The sequence below is a fragment of the Lactuca virosa genome, chromosome 5, assembly GCF_052849685.1.
Source record: "Lactuca virosa cultivar CGN04683 chromosome 5, Lactuca_virosa_CGN04683_v6, whole genome shotgun sequence".
NCBI lineage: Eukaryota > Viridiplantae > Streptophyta > Magnoliopsida > Asterales > Asteraceae > Lactuca > Lactuca virosa.
The window spans coordinates 392,423,987-392,447,470 of NC_136430.1; the positions used below are offsets into that span (position 1 = coordinate 392,423,987).

At 36.8% G+C, this 23,484-nt stretch overlaps 2 protein-coding genes and 2 non-coding genes across 4 annotated transcripts; 2 read left to right on the plus strand and 2 right to left on the minus strand.

Annotated features, from left to right (window-relative positions):
• The first annotated feature begins 3,621 nt into the window (after positions 1–3,621).
• LOC145113799 (uncharacterized) lies at positions 3,622–5,742 on the plus strand. Its single transcript, XM_079049850.1, has 4 exons — positions 3,622–4,143; positions 4,206–4,961; positions 5,121–5,518; positions 5,610–5,742. The coding sequence occupies exons 1-4, from the start codon at positions 3,622–3,624 to the stop codon at positions 5,740–5,742; spliced, it is 1,809 nt and encodes a 602-aa protein (XP_078905976.1).
• Positions 3,751–3,857, minus strand: LOC145118286 (small nucleolar RNA R71). The gene has a single exon (XR_013713244.1). It is a non-coding gene; the product is annotated as a small nucleolar RNA R71 (small nucleolar RNA).
• A 15,202-nt stretch (positions 5,743–20,944) lies between the features above and the next one.
• LOC145113801 (uncharacterized) lies at positions 20,945–23,065 on the plus strand. Its single transcript, XM_079049852.1, has 4 exons — positions 20,945–21,466; positions 21,529–22,284; positions 22,444–22,841; positions 22,933–23,065. Exons 1-4 carry the CDS (start codon positions 20,945–20,947, stop codon positions 23,063–23,065), a joined length of 1,809 nt encoding a protein of 602 aa, XP_078905978.1.
• Positions 21,074–21,180, minus strand: LOC145118287 (small nucleolar RNA R71). The gene has a single exon (XR_013713245.1). It is a non-coding gene; the product is annotated as a small nucleolar RNA R71 (small nucleolar RNA).
• Positions 23,066–23,484: the final 419 nt, after the last annotated feature.

Here is a 23,484-nt window from a genome sequence, read left to right on the forward strand (position 1 = left end):
CAAGTCCTTTGTTCCAATCCTTCGAAATTTAACTCATAAGGCGTGCTGTGTCGCTCCTATTTTCGCAAAATTGACACTTTTAGCCCAAAATTCCAATTTCTTTTAATTCTATTTTCTTCCAAAATTTCAACTTTTAATTTTTAAATGTCTAAATTTCTAAATTGACTTTTTACTTAACTTTTGACTTTGACTTTAAAGTTTGACCTTTGACTTTAAACTTGGACTTTTTCGTTTAACTTTCAAATTTTCAAATTAGCTTTTCGGTTTGACTTTTAAGTTTAACTTTTAAGTTTGACTTTTTAAATTTGACTTTTAAGGTTGACTTTTGAGTTTTTAAGTCAAAGGGCATTTTTGATAAAGAATGAGTTCTTCAAACACGAAAGTCAATGAAATTTCTTGTTCTCAAACATGCATTGATAATGTCAAAAATTTACTTGAGCATATAGAATTATTACGTAGAGAGAACGAGGACTTGAAATATGAAAGGTATCAACTTAGGAAAGGACAGAAACCCCTGAAAGCTGAATTAGAAGCAAAAACCAAGGACTTTAGAAAACTTCAGAAAGAGTATAGTATTAAGAGTACACATTATAGATATGTAACTGAACAACTTGCTGAGGCAACTGCTGAGCTTGACACATTAAAAAACAAATTTGAAAATGCAGATTTTACTTTTAGAAAATTTGATGTGTCAAGTGAAGTAGTTGCATCAATGATAGAAACCAATTTGCAATTCAAAAATAATCAGTCAAAGGGTTTAGGGTATGATAAAGTGCCTCCTCCTTTTAATCATACCTATACTAATAACCCTTTGACAAAAGAGGAAATAGACAGAGAGCCACATCTTAAATATGGATTTGTGTCAGGAGGTAGTATTAATGTTGAAAATACTAATGTTTCTACTTCCCATGCAGATCAATATTTAAGTCAATCAAAGCAAGCAGCTGAAGAGAGTGTGTCTGATAATAAAATTGTGTCAAAGTCTGAAGACTTAAATTTTTTCGATATATTTGATGATATCTTTGATAATTCTGATGTGGATGTGCCAGAAAGTGTTGAGGTGAACGATTCTAATGCTTCTACTTCTTGTGCAGGTAAAGTAACGGAAGATGAGAACAAGGAGAAAACTATTGAACAAACCAATGTCTCCTTGAACTCTGAATCTGTTGGTTCTAACTCAGTTACTCCTAACAAACATGCTGTGGAGAAGTACAGGCCACCAAAACAAGCGAAATCGACGGCTTGTTGTATGTGTGCATGTGGGAATAATAAGAGACAAGGCATGGATACGCCACCAGGGGCAGGAAGAAACAACTCCTACGTGAAGAAGCAGACTTGCTTTCACTGTGGAACACCTGGACACATTGCCAGAAATTGTCCAAATCGCGCATTGATATTTGCATGTTTAGCCCTATATTTAGTATAGATTTTTATCATTTGTTCGCTAATTAATTGCATATTATGGACAAAAGGTACTTAATTATGTTTGAATTATATTTTCAGTCTAAAAGAAGTGCTTGGAAGCAAAAGGAAGCAGGAGCAGCTATCGGGAAATTTTGGAGTGAACAAAAGAAGAAAGGACCAAAAACCACAAAGGACTCGGCGAGTCTGGCATTGACTCGACGAGTTCCCACGAAGATTCGCGAAGCAGAATAGTCCTTGCCTTGCCGTACACGGGGATTTAATGAGGGACTCGACGAGTCAGTCTTTGACTCGACGAGTCGAGTCGAATCTATAAAAGGAGCCTTCCAGATCGATACAAAAAAAATTCGGAGAACCCTAGAGAAAGCAGCTGTGATTCAGAACGAAGAGAGGTATCTGGAAGAGTGAAGATCCAACCCAATTCCAATTTTGAAGGATAACTAAGGCATAATTCGATTTCTCTTAACCAGATTTAGTACCTAAACCATGTTTATGTTATTGAATTTCGTTTTTGAGTTTTCTACTGCCTTAATCATGAGCTAAACTTTTTAGCTTCTGTTTGGGTAAGAAAAATTTGAGACTATGGTTTGATTAATGGTAGGATTAACTTTAAATTGGTGATTTTGTTAAATTAAGCTTGTTAAAGATCCATATGCATTAACCATAACTATTTTCTGTTAATAGGAAGGCAATTAGGCTGCATGAACATCTCTTAATTGTTTACCTCATGTGATTTATGTGAACACTTTATTATGTGCCTAGGATTAGCGAATGTGAAACTAGGATTAATTAGAGAATGGGTAAGTTAATGTATGAGCTTGTTTGATAAACCAACAACAAGAGGCTAATTGAATTATTAATTTGATTAACCATTACAAGTCTTATTTAACCCGAATAAATAACCTAGAGAATTCATTAATTTAGACAACTAGCCACTGCTTGAATTAGTTTATTTCCTAAGGATTAGCGATAGCGAATGTGAACCTAATCACCTGAATCGGTAGCCAATAAAAGGTTAATCCATTGGACTATTACCATTAAATCAACAATAGGATCAATTGAGTCGAACCTGAACAGAAGTCCCTTTTAGATATTGAATTTAGTTGGTCTTTGCTTGCTTAGTTGTTAGTTAGTTATTTAGTTTAACTGTTAGTAAGTTTCTAGTCTTGTAAAACTAGAGAAAACCCCTCTTTTATTATTTGATATTTTTTTTAGATAATTTTAGTAATTAGTTTAATTGCCGTTCCCTGAGTTTGATACCCTGCTTACTAGATCTATACCACCAATTGACAGGTCCACTGCCTTTTGTGTGATTAATTTACAATTTAGAAGTAGGAATAAAACTGGTTGGTTTAACACACATCAAGTTTTTGGCGCCGTTGCCGAGGAACAGTTCTAAATTTAAATTGATTACTATTGTTATCGATCCTCTGTGTGAGATTTCTCTTGCACAAAGTTACTGGTTTTAGTAGATTTAGGATTAGAATTAAATTTCAGTTTTTAGCTTTTAGGAAGTTTGTTTACAATTTTTGCTGTTTTTGCATCGAACTCGCCGAGTCCGTACGACCAGACTCGACGAGTCCATCGCTGAACAACTATTTTCGTTTTTAGTTCTTCTTTATTCCTTTTACGCGTGTTTTTCTGTTTATTTGCAGTACGTTTATGACCAGAGGAGGAAATACACCCTTGATTCCACCACTTGAAGACCCGGAAGCTACTTTAAAGAAGAACAAAGGAAAAACCGTTGGAGAATCCGCATCTTCAAAGAACTCACCTTTGAAGAATATCATATTTGTTTTCAGCAAGAAGAAGAGCAGTAAATCAGGAGGATCCAACATTTCCTTGGTGAACGAAGACCCAATCAAGGAGGACATCGAGTACGAATCCGAACGAGAAGAAAGCGAATTTGAAGGAAGCGATTTAGAAGGCGGATTCGACACCACCATGGCTAACATCGATGAAGTTCCCATGGGCGAATGGAAGAAGAAGATGCGTTAAGACACCGGTCCGGGGCTCGTGCAACCCGCGATTCCCACAAACGCCAATTTTGAACTCAAAGGCCATATACTCGCCCAACTTAAGGAGATTCCATTCTATGGAAAAGATCACGAAGACGCGTACAAGCACCTAGAAGAGGTCAGTGACATAGCCGACTACTTTAATTTTCCTAATGTGGCACGCGATACCGTTTTGCTTCGTATGCTTCCCGTCACATTCAAAGGTGCTGCCAAAGATTGGCTCAAGTCACTCCCTCCCGAATCCATCACTACATGGGCTAAGATGAAAGAAGAATTTATTGATCAATTTTGCCCTCCCTCAAAGATAGCCAAATTAAAGAAAGCTATTGCCAACTTTGAACAACAAGTTGGAGAATCCTTATATGAGGCGTGGGAGAGATACAAAGGCTTGCTAAGAAACTGCCCGCATCATGATCTAAATAGTCAACAAGAAGTCTCCATTTTCTATGATGGAGTGAATGTAACCACAAGGCAGCTTCTTGATTCGCAAGGACCTCTCACAAAGAAGCCACCCCCAGAAATCAAGGAGTTAATTGAAGAATTCTCTAAGCATTCTAGAGAATATCATAATCATAGGAATAATCCAATTAGAGGGGAGGTGAATTCTGTTACTGAGGACATGGCGGCAATGATGGCAATGTTGAAAAGCATGGATAGGAGGATGGAAAGATGGATCAAACAATCCATGCTATTCGGGTTGGATGTGAGAATTGTAACGGACCTCATCTTACTAGAGATTGTGATTTGAATGAGAATGGAAACAAGAAAGCTCAAGTATTCTATTCAAGCGGAGATAGATTCGATAATGATTGGCGAAAACCGAAGAAAGAATGGCTACCATATGATGAGTATAAAAAGGCGAAGGAGGAAAAGTTTAGACAACAAGCAAGGGGTTTTTACCAAAAGGAGGAGCCGGTGCAAGAAAGGAAACCAAACTTGGAAGAAATGCTCACTAAATTTGTAGCTGCATCTGAGAAAAGACATAATGACCATGATGCTGCAATACAAGATACAAGAACAATACTAAGGAATCAGCAAGCATCTATTCATAACATTGAGAAACAGCTAGGGCAGCTGGCCCAACAAATCAATCAAAGACAACCGGGTGATCTTCCAAGCAATACCGAAAAGAATCCACGAATGGAGCATTTGAATGCTATAATAACTAGTTCTGAAAAAATCTTCACTCCTCTGACCCCTACCCAGAAGACCTCAATAAAGGTGCAAGCAGAAGAAACAGGAAACTCGAATTCAGCAAAACCCGAATCGACTCGCCGAGTTCCAGTCATGGACTCGACGAGTCCAAGGCCTGATGACAAAACTGTTTATTCTTTAAAGCCTTCCAGGCCACCTTTGCCATTTCCGATTCGAGCCATACCTGATGATCAAGTTAAAGAGTATAGGAAGTTTCTGGAGCATGTAAAGTCCCTTCAAGTCAACATTCCATTTGTTGAAACGATACTTCAAACACTTAAATATGCAAGCTTGTTGAAGAGTCTCTTTGCCTCTAGAAAAGATATGGCATAAGTAGCTGAACTAGTGTTGAATGAGCTGCCTGAAAAGAGGGGTGATCCGGGAAGCATCTCCATACCTTGTCAATTTGGGAACATAATTGCTACTCATGCGTTGACCGATTCGGGTGCAAGTATTAATCTAATTCCATATTCTTTCTTAAAGAAGCTAAATTTACCGGAGCCAAAGCCGATTCATATGAAGATCCATCTAGCCGATAAGAAAATAATACATCCAAAAGGAGTGTGCAAAGATCTTCTCATCAAAGTCGATAAATTTGTTTTCCCTGTGGACTTTGTAGTGCTTGACATGGAAGAAGACCCTAAAGTTCCAATCATTCTTGGGAGACCATTTTTGAATACCGCTTGTGCATTAGTCGATGTGTGCGAATCTACTCTAACACTAAGGGCGGGGAACGATTCAGTGGTGTTTAAAGCAGAACAAGAGAAAAAGTATGAAAGGACAAAAGACGAAAACGTTTCCTCAATAGATTTGGATGATGAAGTGTTAGAAAGAGAGCTTGCGATAATTAAAAGTTGCCCGCAAGAAGATGTATGTTGGGCAATGTAAGGGAGAAGTGACCTACTACAGGCGCAGAAGACCTGGTCAGTATTTTGAAGAGTGCAAGTATGATGGAATGATACGTTTCAAGTGTAGGGAAGAAGGGGATTTCATGAAGGGCCACCCCAAGAAAAAGGAGGCTGCAAAGCAGAATGTGCCACCAAAACCAAAGGCAAGGGCATTCCAGATGATCTTAGATGCAGCAGAGGATGGAACAAATGACGCTTGAGGAGACCAAGTGAGGGAAGCTTCTTACCCGAAGTTTGAGGCATGAAGTGTTAGTTCCACATAGTTAGTAATAGATGTGTAGCATAATATAAGAGGCATAATGTATGAATAGATGTTGTAATTATTTTTGAAAGTTATAAAATTTCTAGTTATGTTACATTGTCGTTTGACACTAAGAAATTATGATTTCAACATAATGGATTGGTTAAGAATAAATTTTAGTATAGTATGCCTTGTAGGTAGGATACTACACGAGAAAGAGTTTATACCAAGGATTAGGAAGTGGAACTGCTGTGGAGGATATGTATGGAAGGAAACCTTAGTCAAGTTTACGAAATCTGTTGTATGATTACTTAGACTTATCTATATGTGTTAAATTGCTTTTGTAATCTTTAGGAAATAGTATGGGCTCGTACTACCGGAAGAATAGGATTCTTGCTTAAATAAAGATGAGTCACAAGGTTACTAAGGCACTAATAGTTGAATTCATTTTGTTTGTGTCCTTCGTTACCACCATTTCGGTAATGAATAATAAGATAAATGATATTCCAAACTCAGTGGTCATATCGAATCGAGTCCGACTAATCTACGAAGTAAGTTCAACATAGTGTCCGACTTTGGATTGAAGGAAAGGATAATCAAAGCGATCAGTAGAAGTATCGCGATTTCTGTTAAAACTAAGCAACCTATATCTAGAGGTGTCACATGCTTGAATGTGATTATATCAAATTAGAACATGAAGGAAGGTACCGTCTATGCTGGAGTCTGTCTCAAATAGACATAAGCATAACCATTACATCATGCGATGGAAGATCATTAAATCATAACCGTTCGGTTTGTTACGGTACTCGAAGTAAATACCTCATCTTAGACTTAGTCTATTCTTGAAGGAGCATGAATCTCTGATAAAGATCGAATTTGAAATTAAGAGTACATGCAAGATTAAGCATCGCCATCAGTCAATAAGTCCAAGAGCTATGATTATGATATAGGATGGAAGGGTAACGTACGAAGTCATCATAAAAGCCTTGTTTTGTTGATGATATCAGGACGTAATCATCGGAAGGGGAGATAATTGTAACACCCATAGATTCGAGCTAGTCGAGTTAGATATATTAGGCGCTAAATATGACTTTTTTATAGAAGATTATTTAGGATAAATAATCTTAACCAAATTTAAAGTGTATGTGACAAGGATGTCGCACATCTAAAGAACGCCCAAATCTCACTTCGTATGAGGAAGTTATGATTTTTTCGAAGTTTCAGCGCAATAGTATATGGCTCAGAAATCCAAACTTGAATTCGGTCGATTGTTAGAAAAAATAATATAAATGAGAGTTGAAGATCTCATCCATAACTATTTTTCAATATAAAGACAATCAAGAACGAATATCATATGAGAGATTTATGATTTTTTAACGGAATTTAACAGTCTAAGTCTGTTAAAAATATAACTTTAAAAATAAAGTCAAAATTAGCCGACAGAGTCTAAATGAAAGTTGTAGACCTCTTCGATAGATACGCGTGGATATAAAACCCATCGAAAACGGAGCTCTTATGACGAAGATATGGATTTTATAAGAAATAAAAAATTTCAGCGTGTGGCCGCGCGCACAGACAGCATGTGTAGCACGTATTGACACTCCACCAAAAATATAACACGTGTCACCACTCAGGAATCGCTACGTCACCTGGTCCGCCCAAATGTGTGGTGTGCACTTTGGATGCATGGCGTGCAAATAAAAGTTTTTTCCAATAAATAGCCCTCCGTATATGCTCATCAGATCTCACCCCCTACAACCTCTATCTCTCAGTTCTCCCTCCCGTAGCCCATTTTTGCTTAAGTTTTCTAGCATCCCGGCGAAGCCCTCCGATACCTGAAGTACCCTACTAGTAGTATATATCTAGTAGAAGCTCCTGGGTCAGAGTTTTGCCCGCATAATTCTCCATTTTGATTAGATTACTCTGTAAGTCAAGCTACGCTTATTTATTTTAAGCGTAACTTTTAATTATAGTCATAGTCATTATTATAAACCTAAAATTAAGATTTATCAGTGATTCCAAGTCCTTATACTGATTGATCAACTTACGAGAGTGATGTATAGGCTGGATTTAGTGAGGTATTAAAAGTGGGCTTTCCAAACAGTTTGCTATGTATACCAAACAAACCCTACCTTCAATCCTACCTGGTTGTTCTTTAGTTGATAGATCTTGATGTAGACATTGGGATTATTAAGGAATCCAAACTATAATTATATAGTCACCAAGATTATAAAAATAGACTAAGCTTTAGTGCTTTATACGTTTAGGTTTTTGAAAAGTTTTAAGGCGGAGCATTGCCCTAACTTTGAGTCACCTGCTTTTGTTAGGTGAGTGCATAGCTACTTTCAACTTACACATAGATGCAAGTGTTCTAAATGCCTCAATGCTATATGTGTTGTCTTGTTGTGTTTAATATATATGTGCAATATGATATAGGTATTACTTAATTAAACTGTATACTTAATAATACGATTGGGTAGTGAAGATCCGTGTGAAATAATAAAGGAGAGGTTGTGATAGGGATGTGTGAGTTAGTGGTTGTGATAGGTTAGTGAGAAATGTGCGAAATAATAAGTCATGACTTGTCGTACCTAATCAAAGTACTATTGTACTGCGTGCCTTCCGTGTTTGTCCAAAGTACTATTGTACTGTCGTCCCTGATATGTTTGTCTAAAGTACTACTGTACTACAGTGCTTACCCAAAATACCGTCATACCTCCTTGCCTAATCATCTAGGAAATATATAAATGGTTGCGGACAAAGGTCCTTAAGAATGTTCCCTTGAGATCATCACAATAGGATTAGAAAGTAAGGATAAGGAGAAAAGGGGTAATTGGGATATTTAAATGTTGAAGATGATATGATTAAAAGTATATAATATTGTGGGTTGAAAACCCTATGTGCTCACCAGGTATCCCAACCTGACCCACTCAGTCTATTTGAATCGTAGGTAATTAAATGAAGATACTTGGATAATGTTGTGTGTATCTGTTGAGATATTCAAGTAGATGTAGATCGTAAGTATATTGAGACATTGTAAGTCTCTGTTTATGCTTATGTTTCTTGTATCAGTTATGACATCCCCAGCCTTAATAAATCAATGGAAACATTTCTTCGAAAATAATATTACGGGACTAAATTCCACATTAATGAATAAAATTTGTATTAAATAAGCATAAATAAAAAGTTTTAAACTGACCTTAAAATTTGGGGATGTCACGCTATGCTTACTAACAGTTCATGAATTGTACTATGAATTGTGTTACGAGAAGTCCTTTGATATTGTACCAACTAGAAGGTTCATGAAACACTCTATGAGATATGAAGTGGGATTCACTCCTCACTTGCACATATGGAAGTTTATGATTATGAGACTTATGCTCGTTATGAAGCGCTCGACAATCTAGAAATTAGAATAGAGATGTGTTATTTCGTTGGAGAACCCATCAAACATTTTGGATATTTTTTAACAAACCTTCTGAGAAAAAGGTGTATGTTGCTGGAAGGGAAGTCGTCCAAAAGGGCTAGTGGGAGCCATATTGATCTTGATAAGATTCAAGAGTTAACCAATGAAGAACCTAAAGTTGGACCTAGCATTCAAATCTAGGTTGAAAGAGCTATTAAGGAAACTGACATATCTCTACCACTTCCTTATAAATATGATAGAGGAAATCATGCATCTAGTTATATAATAGTTTTTATTACTAAGGTTATTGAGTCATTGGTAGATAGCTATCAGAGTATGCCAGCTATCGAAAGTTATGGTAGGCCCAAAAGGCTACAACATGGAAGGAGGACATGGAGAGCATGATTCAATCCATGCATGTTGAAACTTGGTAGATCATGAACTTAACCATTAGGCGTAAGTGTATCTTCAAGAAGAAACAAGCATGGAACATAAACATAATTAAACCAAGATAGGTTGTGAAGGATGTGTAAGCTTGATAAGTTCATTTTTTGGATGAAACAAGCATCTCGCAATCGGAATTTTGTTTCAATGAGAAAGTTCAAAAAGATTGAATTTCGAGAAATGAAGATGAGCCATATATATATGTCAAAGCTAGTGGGAGTAATTGGAATCTTTGTTTCAATAAGAAAGTTCAAGGAGTTTGAATTTCGAGAAACATAGATGAGCCATATGTATGCCAGTGATAGGAGGAGAATTGTTGTCACCCATGTGTTGTATATAGATAATGTACGATTCATAGGAAACTATGTTTTAATTTAGCAAGTGTAAAAGCTTGGCTTTGTATGGAAATTATTTTGCTATGATACACATGGGAGATACAACACACATACATAATATAATGATCTATGGAGATAGATCTAAGTGATTCATTGGATTAAGCTAAAGTACAAGGAATCTTAAGGAAACTCGATATGTAGAACTCAAAAAAGAGTTCACGCTAAATAAATATGGCATGATATTGAGCGATGCTAATGTCCTAGTTGTACAATTGAGCTAGAGGTTATGATTCATGTCCCACATGCTTTTTCTATGGTATCGATCATATATGCCATGACATGTATTAGATGAATCGTATGCCTTGAGCATGACAAGTTGGATTAGATCAATTTGGAAAGAGTCAACGAATCAGTATCAAGAACATTCCTAAGTGTCCTAGGAGGACAGAAGAAAGGATCTTGTTAGTATGGATGAGATCATTGTAAAGATTACATTGATGCTAAGTTCCATACTGATAAAGGCGATTATGTTCGCAGTCAGAATTCGTGCTTTTACTGAATGGTGAAATATTAGCTTGGAAGAGTACCAAGTAATACACCATTGTGGACTTAACAGACTTAGAGTATATTGCAGTTGGTTAAAATTGCAAAGAAGAAAATATGAGTAATAGAGATTCATTAGTGACATCTTTGTTGAAATTCAATCATTGATGGTCCTTATGAAGGTTCTTGTGACTATAAGGGTGAACTTACCTCGAGTATGGATCCCAAGTCACACAAGCTCACATGACACATACTCAATAAGTACTATTAGATTTGATAGTTGTTCGAATGTAAAGACATCATAGTCAATAAGTCATATCAAAAGACGATCTTATCGATCCATTCTCTAAGCCAATGTCACTAACCAAGTCTGACAGTCAGACAAAGTCGAGAGGCATTTGATTTGCAAATGAATTGTCTTGAACACTTTTAATTTAGTTGTTTTAAAATTGAGACCTTAAGCAGTATAAGTGTTAATTCGATTTGGCGATTATTAGGTGGAGATCTTAATATATGATGAAGATCAGTCATTTCAATTAACTTATCACTGTGTTCTCCTTTTGCATGTTTGGAACTCACTTTTGTTGTGTATTAATTTACTCACTCTTCCACATTCAGTCATACTCTTGGAAGTAATTAGTGATTTAAGTCTTTCATAAGTATTAGTGGATTGTCCGTAGTGACTGGACATAACATAGAGATTGTGCTACCAATCATGAGTACTTAATAGAGATTTAAGTATTAGAACAACCCGCACTTAGAGATTACATCATGGATACAATCACGAGTAATTCTAAGACGATAATATCCTATATTATTCAAACCTAGATACATGTGGGGATCTGCTCTATGTTTCTGTTATGAATTGGTTTACTCCAACGTTATCCGTAAATGGTAGTTATAAAGGGTATGTCCATATATGACATGATGAAGTAGACAAAAACTTTGTAGTCGAAGTTTATTTGTTCCTTTTGCCTTAACAGGAGAAGCGATATCTATGGGTCCCTCGATGATTTGGTGCAAACATCTAAAGTGCTTGGCCGAGCCCTGACTGAAATTGTTGTGTTCAATTTAATAGTCAGATGCAGTCGTTACAAATCTATATCGGGAAACATAATCATGAATTATGAGATTGACCATTATTCATGTCTCGAGTTCATACAGATATCTAGAACGAAGATATAGTTGATCACTTATCTAAGGGTCGAATCTTGATTAGATCAAGAGTTCGGTAGTTACATTGGATGGCTAACTCTCTTTGATTATTGGTGAATTATTGAACTGCGTATAGTTAATGACTTATCCAAGTGGGAGACTATTGGAAAGAGTGTTCAAGGTCATTAACTATTGGTAATATTTCTAATAATAAAAGGTCCTTTTGGGTTTCTGTCAATACCTAAATTGAATAGAATAAATATAGTAGAAATTGGTTTATTAATTATTATGGTTAATAATTAATTAGAAACTAATTGGAAATATTTTATGGGAATTAATTAAACAGTTTAATTATTTAAAGGGTTGAATTGTGATTAATCAATAGTTGATTAATCAGGAATGTTCTAGAACCCTTGTGGAGTTATGGTTGGATGAAAACCACTACATCCTACATGGGAAAAATAAGTGAATTTAGTTGTTGGCCTCCTATACCACATGGGAAAGAGTACAAAACCTAGGAAGGGATTGAAGGCTATAAATAGGGCCTTAGGGATTTCATTCTTCCTTGCACTTTGGCTTGAACTTTCTGAAGGTTTGTATCGATTGGGTACACTTCAAGTATAAAGACAAAAGTAAAATGTAATCAAAGAAAATAAAGAACAGAAATTAAATGACACAGAGAGTTCTCCAAATTGTTGTTTCAGCAAGAAAGAGTTTTGTCTTCACTAAGAAGACGACTTGTCACAAAGACGGTCACCAAGACGAACTCTACATTAGGGTTTACCCTAATGTAGATTATATACTAATCTATACAAGTATATCACTTAATTAAATATCTATACAAAGAACCGATCTTATCACAAAGATATAGGATATGTGATCTTCTCTATACTTATCTATATCATTACCTAATATAAAAAAGATTACATAGAATAACAAAGTTGTACGCTGATGTTGATGAGCTTGATACGATGGCGCTGTCGATGTAGTTAGCGTTGATGCTGACAGATAGTGTCGAGTGTTTGACTCATCAGATCATAAGGTGTGGCCTTACAATATCCCCTATCTGATGATGCCAAAACTAATCTTCAATGAATTCTTTAGCCTGTGGTCCATTTGAGAAGAAGAATGAATTTTTAATTCTTCAGCTATAACGAATGCTCCACCTAAGAATAAGAGATTGTGTTTGGTTGAAAGCTTAGGAAATATTATTCTCCCCCTTTTTCACATCTGCAAGAGAACAAAACTGGAGAAGAGTATCGGTGATGTATCTTTGTAGTTTAGCATAGGATTATGATGTCTCCTGATAGTGTGGGTTTAAACTATCATTCATTGACATAGTATTGCGAGATCTCATCAGTGTGTGGTTTTATACGTTGAATCATAAATCACTTTTATTATAAGAAAAATGGCAAGAGTGGATAGATGTGTGTAATATATCACGGACAATGATATACTCATCGGCACAGATTTGTCAAGCTCTCATCAACATATGGTATATTACGCTGAATCATAAAACTTTAAAGAATAATATAAGGGCAAGAATGGAATGGTGCTTGTGATAGCCTACGGTACATAGTCTAACCATCAGCACAAATCTTCAAACTTTTATCAATGTGTGGTTTTACATAGTGAATCATCAAGTTCTATATTAGAAGACTTGCGGAGAGAATGGATTGTTTTAGTCACGCTGATGTGAAATCGACGTGAATCATTAACATTTTACTCATCAACAAAAAGTGGTTTAAAGTTTCATATCATAGAGTAAGTTGCAAAAGGACTCACCGATAATTCATAATGGTTCCATGTCATACCTCAGACCAGGAGGTCAAGGACATGAACAACCATTTGTCAGTAAAGGACCAGACAAGTATCTCTTGCGCTGATGAATATGCAATTAGGGTATGCCATTGGGTTTTGCTTAATGTTTTAGTAGAACATGATTCTTGATGCATACGGAAAGCATGCTTCCAGGGACAGTGTCAGGTGAGAGATGATTAACCAAGAAAATAAACACCCAAGCCTTACAATAATTTTTCTAATTAGGACCAGACAATATCACTTTGAAAGTTTAGACAATGTTAGACAATCAGCGTGAGTGGGTGACTCAATGTTCTCAGCAGATGGTCTCGCTAATGTTAAACTTAGAGAGATTTAGTCACATACAACAACATGCTTCTAGGGACGATGATGTGTCAAAAGTTGCATATTAGGCTTAGAGTTTCCACCGTCAGATTCCTTTAAAAATGGTACAAAAGAATAAACAATATAAGAATACAAACAAAAGAGTTAGTCAAACAAGAAAATAGTTTAAATAGCAAAATGTTCGCAACGTTTTCAGAAATGAGATAAAGATTCATTCCATCAAATCTTTGGAATTGAATGGTCATAAATGCACTTCCATTTTCCAGGATATCTACCCCTTGAATTTTTCGATATATAAGAGAGAAAAAAAACAAAGGTAACACATCAATAAATAATTCACAATATACCACAAGTGATGAAGCCTTTTAGTATTGAAGCGTTACAGATGGATTACCAGCTTCATATTAATCAGGAGCAAGAGATAAGTAAAGATATGTCTTTGTAACCAATGAGTTAACTGGCTCGAATCCATAAAACCATTGTGTCTTCAAGATCAACACAAGGGCATTCGAGGTTTTATGGGATTATGAGTAGGTAGATGAAAACAAGACTTATTGCATTGATGGTTGATGTTTGCATCCATAAAAGCGAGTGGAGGAGAAAGAGAGTATTCACAAGAATAAGAGGACATCATGCCACTCTTTTTCTCAACACAAGGAGCATTGACATCTTTCAAGATGACTCTAGTTTTCACAAACTCTAAAGAAGGGAGATGCAGACATATCTTAGATAGGCCTGGATGATAGATAAAGGAGAGAAGATAATACTTGTAAAAACTTGAAATAAGACTTAGACAAACTATGTAAAATATAATAAAAGCAACATTCGTTTTTGTGTTTTTCAGAAATAAAATAGAAGCAACGTTAAATTAGAAGAGTTAGAAAAACAATTAAGTCATTGAAAGCATGCCAAGATCTGCAATCAATTTGTTTAAAATCTTCTCATCTAATGCCTTTGTGATAATGTCAGCCAGCTGATTAGTGGATGGAATGTAGAACAACTCGAATTTTCCCTTTTGAACAATTTCCCTGATAAAATGATGACATAAGTCGATGTGCTTGGTCTTGGAATGCTGCACTAGATTTTGTATCATCTGAATTGAGCTGGTGTTATCACAAAATATGGGTGTCTTCGAGAAGTATAGACCATAATCCAAGAGCTGATTTTGAATCCATAGAATCTAAGCACAACACCTTCCAAATGCAACATATTCAGCTTCAGTGGTAGAACATGCCACTAATGTCTGCTTTTTGCTGGCCCAACATACCAATCTATTTCCATGCATTTGAACTCCTCCTGAAGTACTTTTCCGATCGATTCCACATCTACCATGATCGAAGTCAGTATAACCCACTATATTGAACTCAGAATCACGAGGATACCATAACCCAAGATTGGGTGTATGCTTTAGATATCGAAAGATTCTTTTCACATCGAGTAGATGTGATTCTTTTGGGCTGGCCCGATAACGAGCACACAATATAGTAGCAAACATAATGTCAGGGCGACTGGAATTAAGATAAAGTAGAGAGCCTATCATTCCTCTAAACAGGTTTACATTCACATTAGTGTCACTAGGATCAGAGGTAATAGACGCTAATGAGGACATTGGAGTCTTGGACGGCTTGCAATCAGAGAATCCACACTTCTTCAGCATATCTACAATATATTTAGCTTGGCAAAAGAAAACACCATCAGTTAGTTGTTTGACCTGCAAATCTAAAAAGAAATTTAGTTCACCTATCAAGCTCATCTCGAACATTTTGGACATGTTTACTCCGAATTCTGAACTTAGCTTCTCATCAGTGGAACCAAAGATGATGTTATCCACATATACTTGAGCAAGAATGATATGAGATCATGAATTCTTTATGAACAAAGTGTTTTTGATCTTCCCTCGTTTGTATCTACTTGAAAGAATATAGCTTGCCAATGTGTCATACCATGCCCTAGGAGCCTACTTTAAACCATAGACAGCTTTATCAAGACGATACACATGATTTGGAAACTTTTCACTTTCGAACCCTGTAGGTTGCTTTAGAAAAACTTCTTCTTGAAGATCATCATGTAGAAAGGCAGTCTTCACGTCTATCTGATAAACTTTAAAGTTCTTGAAAGAAGCAAAAGCAAGAAATAGGCGAATTGCTTCAACTCTAGCAACATGAGCAAAAGTTTCATCATAGTTAAACCCTTCAAGCAGACAGAAACCTTGAGATATAAGCCTAGCTTTGTTTCTTATGATAATCCCTTTTGTTCCTGAAAACCCAATGAGTGTCAATGGTATTCTTTCCTTGAGTTTTGGTAACAAGAGTCCCCACACGATGACATTCAAATTCATTCATGTCATCCTACATGGCCTTGATCTAGTCAGCTTCTTTCAAGGTATCAATGATATTCTTTGGTTCAATCATCGAGACGAAGTTTACAAACATGCAAAAGTTGTTGCTGACTCTGCTGCGGGTGAGAATTCCAGAATTTACATCTCCAATGATTTGAGCATTAGGATGATCTTGAAGAATTCTTGGATTTTAACTTTTGTTTGTATTACTTTGAGAAGATTCATCCTAATTTGATGGTTCAGCTTCTTCAGGGATGGCAACTTGATCTTCAGAGATAGGTTGTGAACTGATTAATTGATAAAAGTTTGGTACAACAGGCTCAGTGTCACTTGGAAATGTTGGGTCAAAATATTGGTTTATACTTTGCTTTTCTAGGAAAATATATTTTTATGTAATGTTGTATGTGTTTGCGGTTTGTGTGTACGGCCGTACACGGGTGTACGGCCATACACCCGTGTACGGCCCATATCTCATATATATTGGGTGAGGAGTGTGTAGAGGAGTGTGAGGCTAGGAGGCTAGAGAGGAGAGGATAGCATATTGTAGAGAAAGAAATTTAGAGAGAAGAAGAGTGTGTGTGAGAGAATCTATGTGTATGGAGCATCATTCTATTCATTGAATACATCATAGATTCAAGTTATTCTTCTTCTCCTTCTTCTTCTATTGATCTAGCATCATCCGTTTGATTGGGATTCCGCACCATCAAACGGATCTGATTGATACACAAGCAGATTGGGGACTTACAAGTGGTATCAGAGCTTGGATTGTATCAATCAATTTTGTCAGATCTGGAGCTTATTTGATCTTATTTTTGAAGGATTTCTGTGTTTTTGGATAGATCTCTGAAAATTAGGGGGGGTTTGTTCTTCGCGTTTTTCATAAAAACGAGTTTTTGATCGAGTTTTAGAGCAAAAAGTGTGAAAAACATCGTTTTTTCTTCGCATCTGTTGAAGGTGTGCGGCTGGTTGAAGGTGTACGACTCGGTGTGCGGCCTCAGTGTACGGCTCGGTGGTTTGCGGTCCTGCAGCGTGTGCGAGCCTTCGGTCGGAGGTACTGGTCAGCTCAAACTTCGCAGCGTTCATTTAAAAAAAATTATGGGTGAGTTTTGGGGTTGCCAGGGATCGAACCCGGGTCCCCTGGTTGATCAAACACCCGCCTTACCAGTTGGACTACCAAGTCCTTTGTTCCAATCCTTCGAAATTTAACTCATAAGGCGTGCTGTGTCGCTCCTATTTTCGCAAAATTGACACTTTTAGCCCAAAATTCCAATTTCTTTTAATTCTATTTTCTTCCAAAATTTCAACTTTTAATTTTTAAATGTCTAAATTTCTAAATTGACTTTTTACTTAACTTTTGACTTTGACTTTAAAGTTTGACCTTTGACTTTAAACTTGGACTTTTTCGTTTAACTTTCAAATTTTCAAATTAGCTTTTCGGTTTGACTTTTAAGTTTAACTTTTAAGTTTGACTTTTTAAATTTGACTTTTAAGGTTGACTTTTGAGTTTTTAAGTCAAAGGGCATTTTTGATAAAGAATAAGTTCTTCAAACACGAAAGTCAATGAAATTTCTTGTTCTCAAACATGCATTGATAATGTCAAAAATTTACTTGAGCATATAGAATTATTACGTAGAGAGAACGAGGACTTGAAATATGAAAGGTATCAACTTAGGAAAGGACAGAAACCCCTGAAAGCTGAATTAGAAGCAAAAACCAAGGACTTTAGAAAACTTCAGGAAGAGTATAGTATTAAGAGTACACATTATAGATATGTAACTGAACAACTTGCTGAGGCAACTGCTGAGCTTGACACATTAAAAAACAAATTTGAAAATGCAGATTTTACTTTTAGAAAATTTGATGTGTCAAGTGAAGTAGTTGCATCAATGATAGAAACCAATTTGCAATTCAAAAATAATCAGTCAAAGGGTTTAGGGTATGATAAAGTGCCTCCTCCTTTTAATCATACCTATACTAATAACCCTTTGACAAAAGAGGAAATAGACAGAGAGCCACATCTTAAATATGGATTTGTGTCAGGAGGTAGTATTAATGTTGAAAATACTAATGTTTCTACTTCCCATGCAGATCAATATTTAAGTCAATCAAAGCAAGCAGCTGAAGAGAGTGTGTCTGATAATAAAATTGTGTCAAAGTCGGAAGACTTAAATTTTTTCGATATATTTGATAATATCTTTGATAATTCTGCTGTGGATGTGCCAGAAAGTGTTGAGCTGAACGATTCTAATGCTTCTACTTCTTGTGCAGGTAAAGTAACGGAAGATGAGAACAAGGAGAAAACTATTGAACAAACCAATGTCTCCTTGAACTCTGAATCTGTTGGTTCTAACTCAGTTACTCCTAACAAACATGCTGTTGAGAAGTACAGGCCACCAAAACAAGCGAAATCGACGGCTTGTTGTATGTGTGCATGTGGGAATAATAAGAGACAAGGCATGGATACGCCACCAGGGGCAGGAAGAAACAACTCCTACGTGAAGAAGCAGACTTGCTTTCACTGTGGAACACCTGGACACATTGCCAGAAATTGTCCAAATCGCGCATTGATATTTGCATGTTTAGCCCTATATTTAGTATAGATTTTTATCATTTGTTCGCTAATTAATTGCATATTATGGACAAAAGGTACTTAATTATGTTTGAATTATATTTTCAGTCTAAAAGAAGTGCTTGGAAGCAAAAGGAAGCAGGAGCAGCTATCGGGAAATTTTGGAGTGAACAAAAGAAGAAAGGACCAAAAACCACAAAGGACTCGGCGAGTCTGGCATTGACTCGACGAGTTCCCACGAAGATTCGCGAAGCAGAATAGTCCTTGCCTTGCCGTACACGGGGATTTAATGAGGGACTCGACGAGTCAGTCTTTGACTCGACGAGTCGAGTCGAATCTATAAAAGGAGCCTTCCAGATCGATACAAAAAAAATTCGGAGAACCCTAGAGAAAGCAGCTGTGATTCAGAACGAAGAGAGGTATCTGGAAGAGTGAAGATCCAACCCAATTCCAATTTTGAAGGATAACTAAGGCATAATTCGATTTCTCTTAACCAGATTTAGTACCTAAACCATGTTTATGTTATTGAATTTCGTTTTTGAGTTTTCTACTGCCTTAATCATGAGCTAAACTTTTTAGCTTCTGTTTGGGTAAGAAAAATTTGAGACTATGGTTTGATTAATGGTAGGATTAACTTTAAATTGGTGATTTTGTTAAATTAAGCTTGTTAAAGATCCTTATGCATTAACCATAACTATTTTCTGTTAATAGGAAGGCAATTAGGCTGCATGAACATCTCTTAATTGTTTACCTCATGTGATTTATGTGAACACTTTATTATGTGCCTAGGATTAGCGAATGTGAAACTAGGATTAATTAGAGAATGGGTAAGTTAATGTGTGAGCTTGTTTGATAAACCAACAACAAGAGGCTAATTGAATTATTAATTTGATTAACCATTACAAGTCTTATTTAACCCGAATAAATAACCTAGAGAATTCATTAATTTAGACAACTGGCCACTGCTTGAATTAGTTTATTTCCTAAGGATTAGCGATAGCGAATGTGAACCTAATCACCTTAATCGGTAGCCAATAAAAGGTTAATCCATTGCACTATTACCATTAAATCAACAATAGGATCAATTGAGTCGAACCTGAACAGAAGTCCCTTTTAGATATTGAATTTAGTTGGTCTTTGCTTGCTTAGTTGTTAGTTAGTTATTTAGTTTAACTATTAGTAAGTTTCTAGTCTTGTAAAACTAGAGAAAACCCCTCTTTTATTATTTGATATTTTTTTTAGATAATTTTAGTAATTAGTTTAATTGCCGTTCCCTGAGTTTGATACCCTGCTTACTAGATCTATACCACCAATTGACAGGTCCACTGCCTTTTGTGTGATTAATTTACAATTTAGAAGTAGGAATAAAACTGGTTGGTTTAACACACATCAAGTTTTTGGCGCCGTTGCCGAGGAACAGTTCTAAATTTAAATTGATTACTATTGTTATCGATCCTCTGTGTGAGATTTCTCTTGCACAAAGTTACTGGTTTTAGTAGATTTAGGATTAGAATTAAATTTCAGTTTTTAGCTTTTAGGAAGTTTGTTTACAATTTTTGCTGTTTTTGCATCGAACTCGCCGAGTCCGTACGACCAGACTCGACGAGTCCATCGCTGAACAGCTATTTTCGTTTTTAGTTCTTCTTTATTCCTTTTACGCGTGTCTTTCTGTTTATTTGCAGTACGTTTATGACCAGAGGAGGAAATACACCCTTGATTCCACCACTTGAAGACCCGGAAGCTACTTTAAAGAAGAACAAAGGAAAAACCGTTGGAGAATCCGCATCTTCAAAGAACTCACCTTTGAAGAATATCATATTTGTTTTCAGCAAGAAGAAGAGCAGTAAATCAGGAGGATCCAGCATTTCCTTGGTGAACGAAGACCCAATCAAGGAGGACATCGAGTATGAATCCGAACGAGAAGAAAGCGAATTTGAAGGAAGCGATTTAGAAGGCGGATTCGACACCACCATGGCTAACATCGATGAAGTTCCCATGGGCGAATGGAAGAAGAAGATGCGTTAAGACACCGGTCCGGGGCTCGTGCAACCCGCGATTCCCACAAACGCCAATTTTGAACTCAAAGGCCATATACTCGCCCAACTTAAGGAGATTCCATTCTATGGAAAAGATCACGAAGACGCGTACAAGCACCTAGAAGAGGTCAGTGACATAGCCGACTACTTTAATTTTCCTAATGTGGCACGCGATACCGTTTTGCTTCGTATGCTTCCCGTCACATTCAAAGGTGCTGCCAAAGATTGGCTCAAGTCACTCCCTCCCGAATCCATCACTACATGGGCTAAGATGAAAGAAGAATTTATTGATCAATTTTGCCCTCCCTCAAAGATAGCCAAATTAAAGAAAGCTATTGCCAACTTTGAACAACAAGTTGGAGAATCCTTATATGAGGCGTGGGAGAGATACAAAGGCTTGCTAAGAAACTGCCCGCATCATGATCTAAATAGTCAACAAGAAGTCTCCATTTTCTATGATGGAGTGAATGTAACCACAAGGCAGCTTCTTGATTCGCAAGGACCTCTCACAAAGAAGCCACCCCCAGAAATCAAGGAGTTAATTGAAGAATTCTCTAAGCATTCTAGAGAATATCATAATCCTAGGAATAATCCAATTAGAGGGGAGGTGAATTCTGTTACTGAGGACATGGCGGCAATGATGGCAATGTTGAAAAGCATGGATAGGAGGATGGAAAGATGGATCAAACAATCCATGCTATTCGGGTTGGATGTGAGAATTGTAACGGACCTCATCTTACTAGAGATTGTGATTTGAATGAGAATGGAAACAAGAAAGCTCAAGTATTCTATTCAAGCGGAGATAGATTCGATAATGATTGGCGAAAACCGAAGAAAGAATGGCTACCATATGATGAGTATAAAAAGGCGAAGGAGGAAAAGTTTAGACAACAAGCAAGGGGTTTTTACCAAAAGGAGGAGCCGGTGCAAGAAAGGAAACCAAACTTGGAAGAAATGCTCACTAAATTTGTAGCTGCATCTGAGAAAAGACATAATGACCATGATGCTGCAATACAAGATACAAGAACAATACTAAGGAATCAGCAAGCATCTATTCATAACATTGAGAAACAGCTAGGGCAGCTGGCCCAACAAATCAATCAAAGACAACCGGGTGATCTTCCAAGCAATACCGAAAAGAATCCACGAATGGAGCATTTGAATGCTATAATAACTAGTTCTGAAAAAATCTTCACTCCTCTGACCCCTACCCAGAAGACCTCAATAAAGGTGCAAGCAGAAGAAACAGGAAACTCGAATTCAGCAAAACCCGAATCGACTCGCCGAGTTCCAGTCATGGACTCGACGAGTCCAAGGCCTGATGACAAAACTGTTTATTCTTTAAAGCCTTCCAGGCCACCTTTGCCATTTCCGATTCGAGCCATACCTGATGATCAAGTTAAAGAGTATAGGAAGTTTCTGGAGCATGTAAAGTCCCTTCAAGTCAACATTCCATTTGTTGAAACGATACTTCAAACACTTAAATATGCAAGCTTGTTGAAGAGTCTCTTTGCCTCTAGAAAAGATATGGCATAAGTAGCTGAACTAGTGTTGAATGAGCTGCCTGAAAAGAGGGGTGATCCGGGAAGCATCTCCATACCTTGTCAATTTGGGAACATAATTGCTACTCATGCGTTGACCGATTCGGGTGCAAGTATTAATCTAATTCCATATTCTTTCTTAAAGAAGCTAAATTTACCGGAGCCAAAGCCGATTCATATGAAGATCCATCTAGCCGATAAGAAAATAATACATCCAAAAGGAGTGTGCAAAGATCTTCTCATCAAAGTCGATAAATTTGTTTTCCCTGTGGACTTTGTAGTGCTTGACATGGAAGAAGACCCTAAAGTTCCAATCATTCTTGGGAGACCATTTTTGAATACCGCTTGTGCATTAGTCGATGTGTGCGAATCTACTCTAACACTAAGGGCGGGGAACGATTCAGTGGTGTTTAAAGCAGAACAAGAGAAAAAGTATGAAAGGACAAAAGACGAAAAAGTTTCCTCAATAGATTTGGATGATGAAGTGTTAGAAAGAGAGCTTGCGATAATTAAAAGTTGCCCGCAAGAAGATGTATGTTGGGCAATGTAAGGGAGAAGTGACCTACTACAGGCGCAGAAGACCTGGTCAGTATTTTGAAGAGTGCAAGTATGATGGAATGATACGTTTCAAGTGTAGGGAAGAAGGGGATTTCATGAAGGGCCACCCCAAGAAAAAGGAGGCTGCAAAGCAGAATGTGCCACCAAAACCAAAGGCAAGGGCATTCCAGATGATCTTAGATGCAGCAGAGGATGGAACAAATGACGCTTGAGGAGACCAAGTGAGGGAAGCTTCTTACCCGAAGTTTGAGGCATGAAGTGTTAGTTCCACATAGTTAGTAATAGATGTGTAGCATAATATAAGAGGCATAATGTATGAATAGATGTTGTAATTATTTTTGAAAGTTATAAAATTTCTAGTTATGTTACATTGTCGTTTGACACTAAGAAATTATGATTTCAACATAATGGATTGGTTAAGAATAAATTTTAGTATAGTATGCCTTGTAGGTAGGATACTACACGAGAAAGAGTTTATACCAAGGATTAGGAAGTGGAACTGCTGTGGAGGATATGTATGGAAGGAAACCCTAGTCAAGTTTACGAAATCTGTTGTATGATTACTTAGACTTATCTATATGTGTTAAATTGCTTTTGTAATCTTTAGGAAATAGTATGGGCTCGTACTACC

What these genes read in the sequence shown, in the direction of transcription:
- LOC145113799 (XM_079049850.1), top strand. Translation starts at nt 3,622, where the DNA reads ATGCTTCCCGTCACATTCAAAGGTGCTGCCAAAGATTGGCTCAAGTCA. An exon ending in CCATGCTATTCGGGTTGGAT is followed by an intron (nt 4,144 to 4,205) that starts GTGAGAATTGTA and finishes AATGGAAACAAG; the next exon opens with AAAGCTCAAGTATTCTATTC. An exon ending in TTGCCTCTAGAAAAGATATG is followed by an intron (nt 4,962 to 5,120) that starts GCATAAGTAGCT and finishes TTCTTAAAGAAG; the next exon opens with CTAAATTTACCGGAGCCAAA.
- LOC145113801 (XM_079049852.1), top strand. Translation starts at nt 20,945, where the DNA reads ATGCTTCCCGTCACATTCAAAGGTGCTGCCAAAGATTGGCTCAAGTCA. An exon ending in TTGCCTCTAGAAAAGATATG is followed by an intron (nt 22,285 to 22,443) that starts GCATAAGTAGCT and finishes TTCTTAAAGAAG; the next exon opens with CTAAATTTACCGGAGCCAAA. An exon ending in GAAGATGTATGTTGGGCAAT is followed by an intron (nt 22,842 to 22,932) that starts GTAAGGGAGAAG and finishes TTTCAAGTGTAG; the next exon opens with GGAAGAAGGGGATTTCATGA.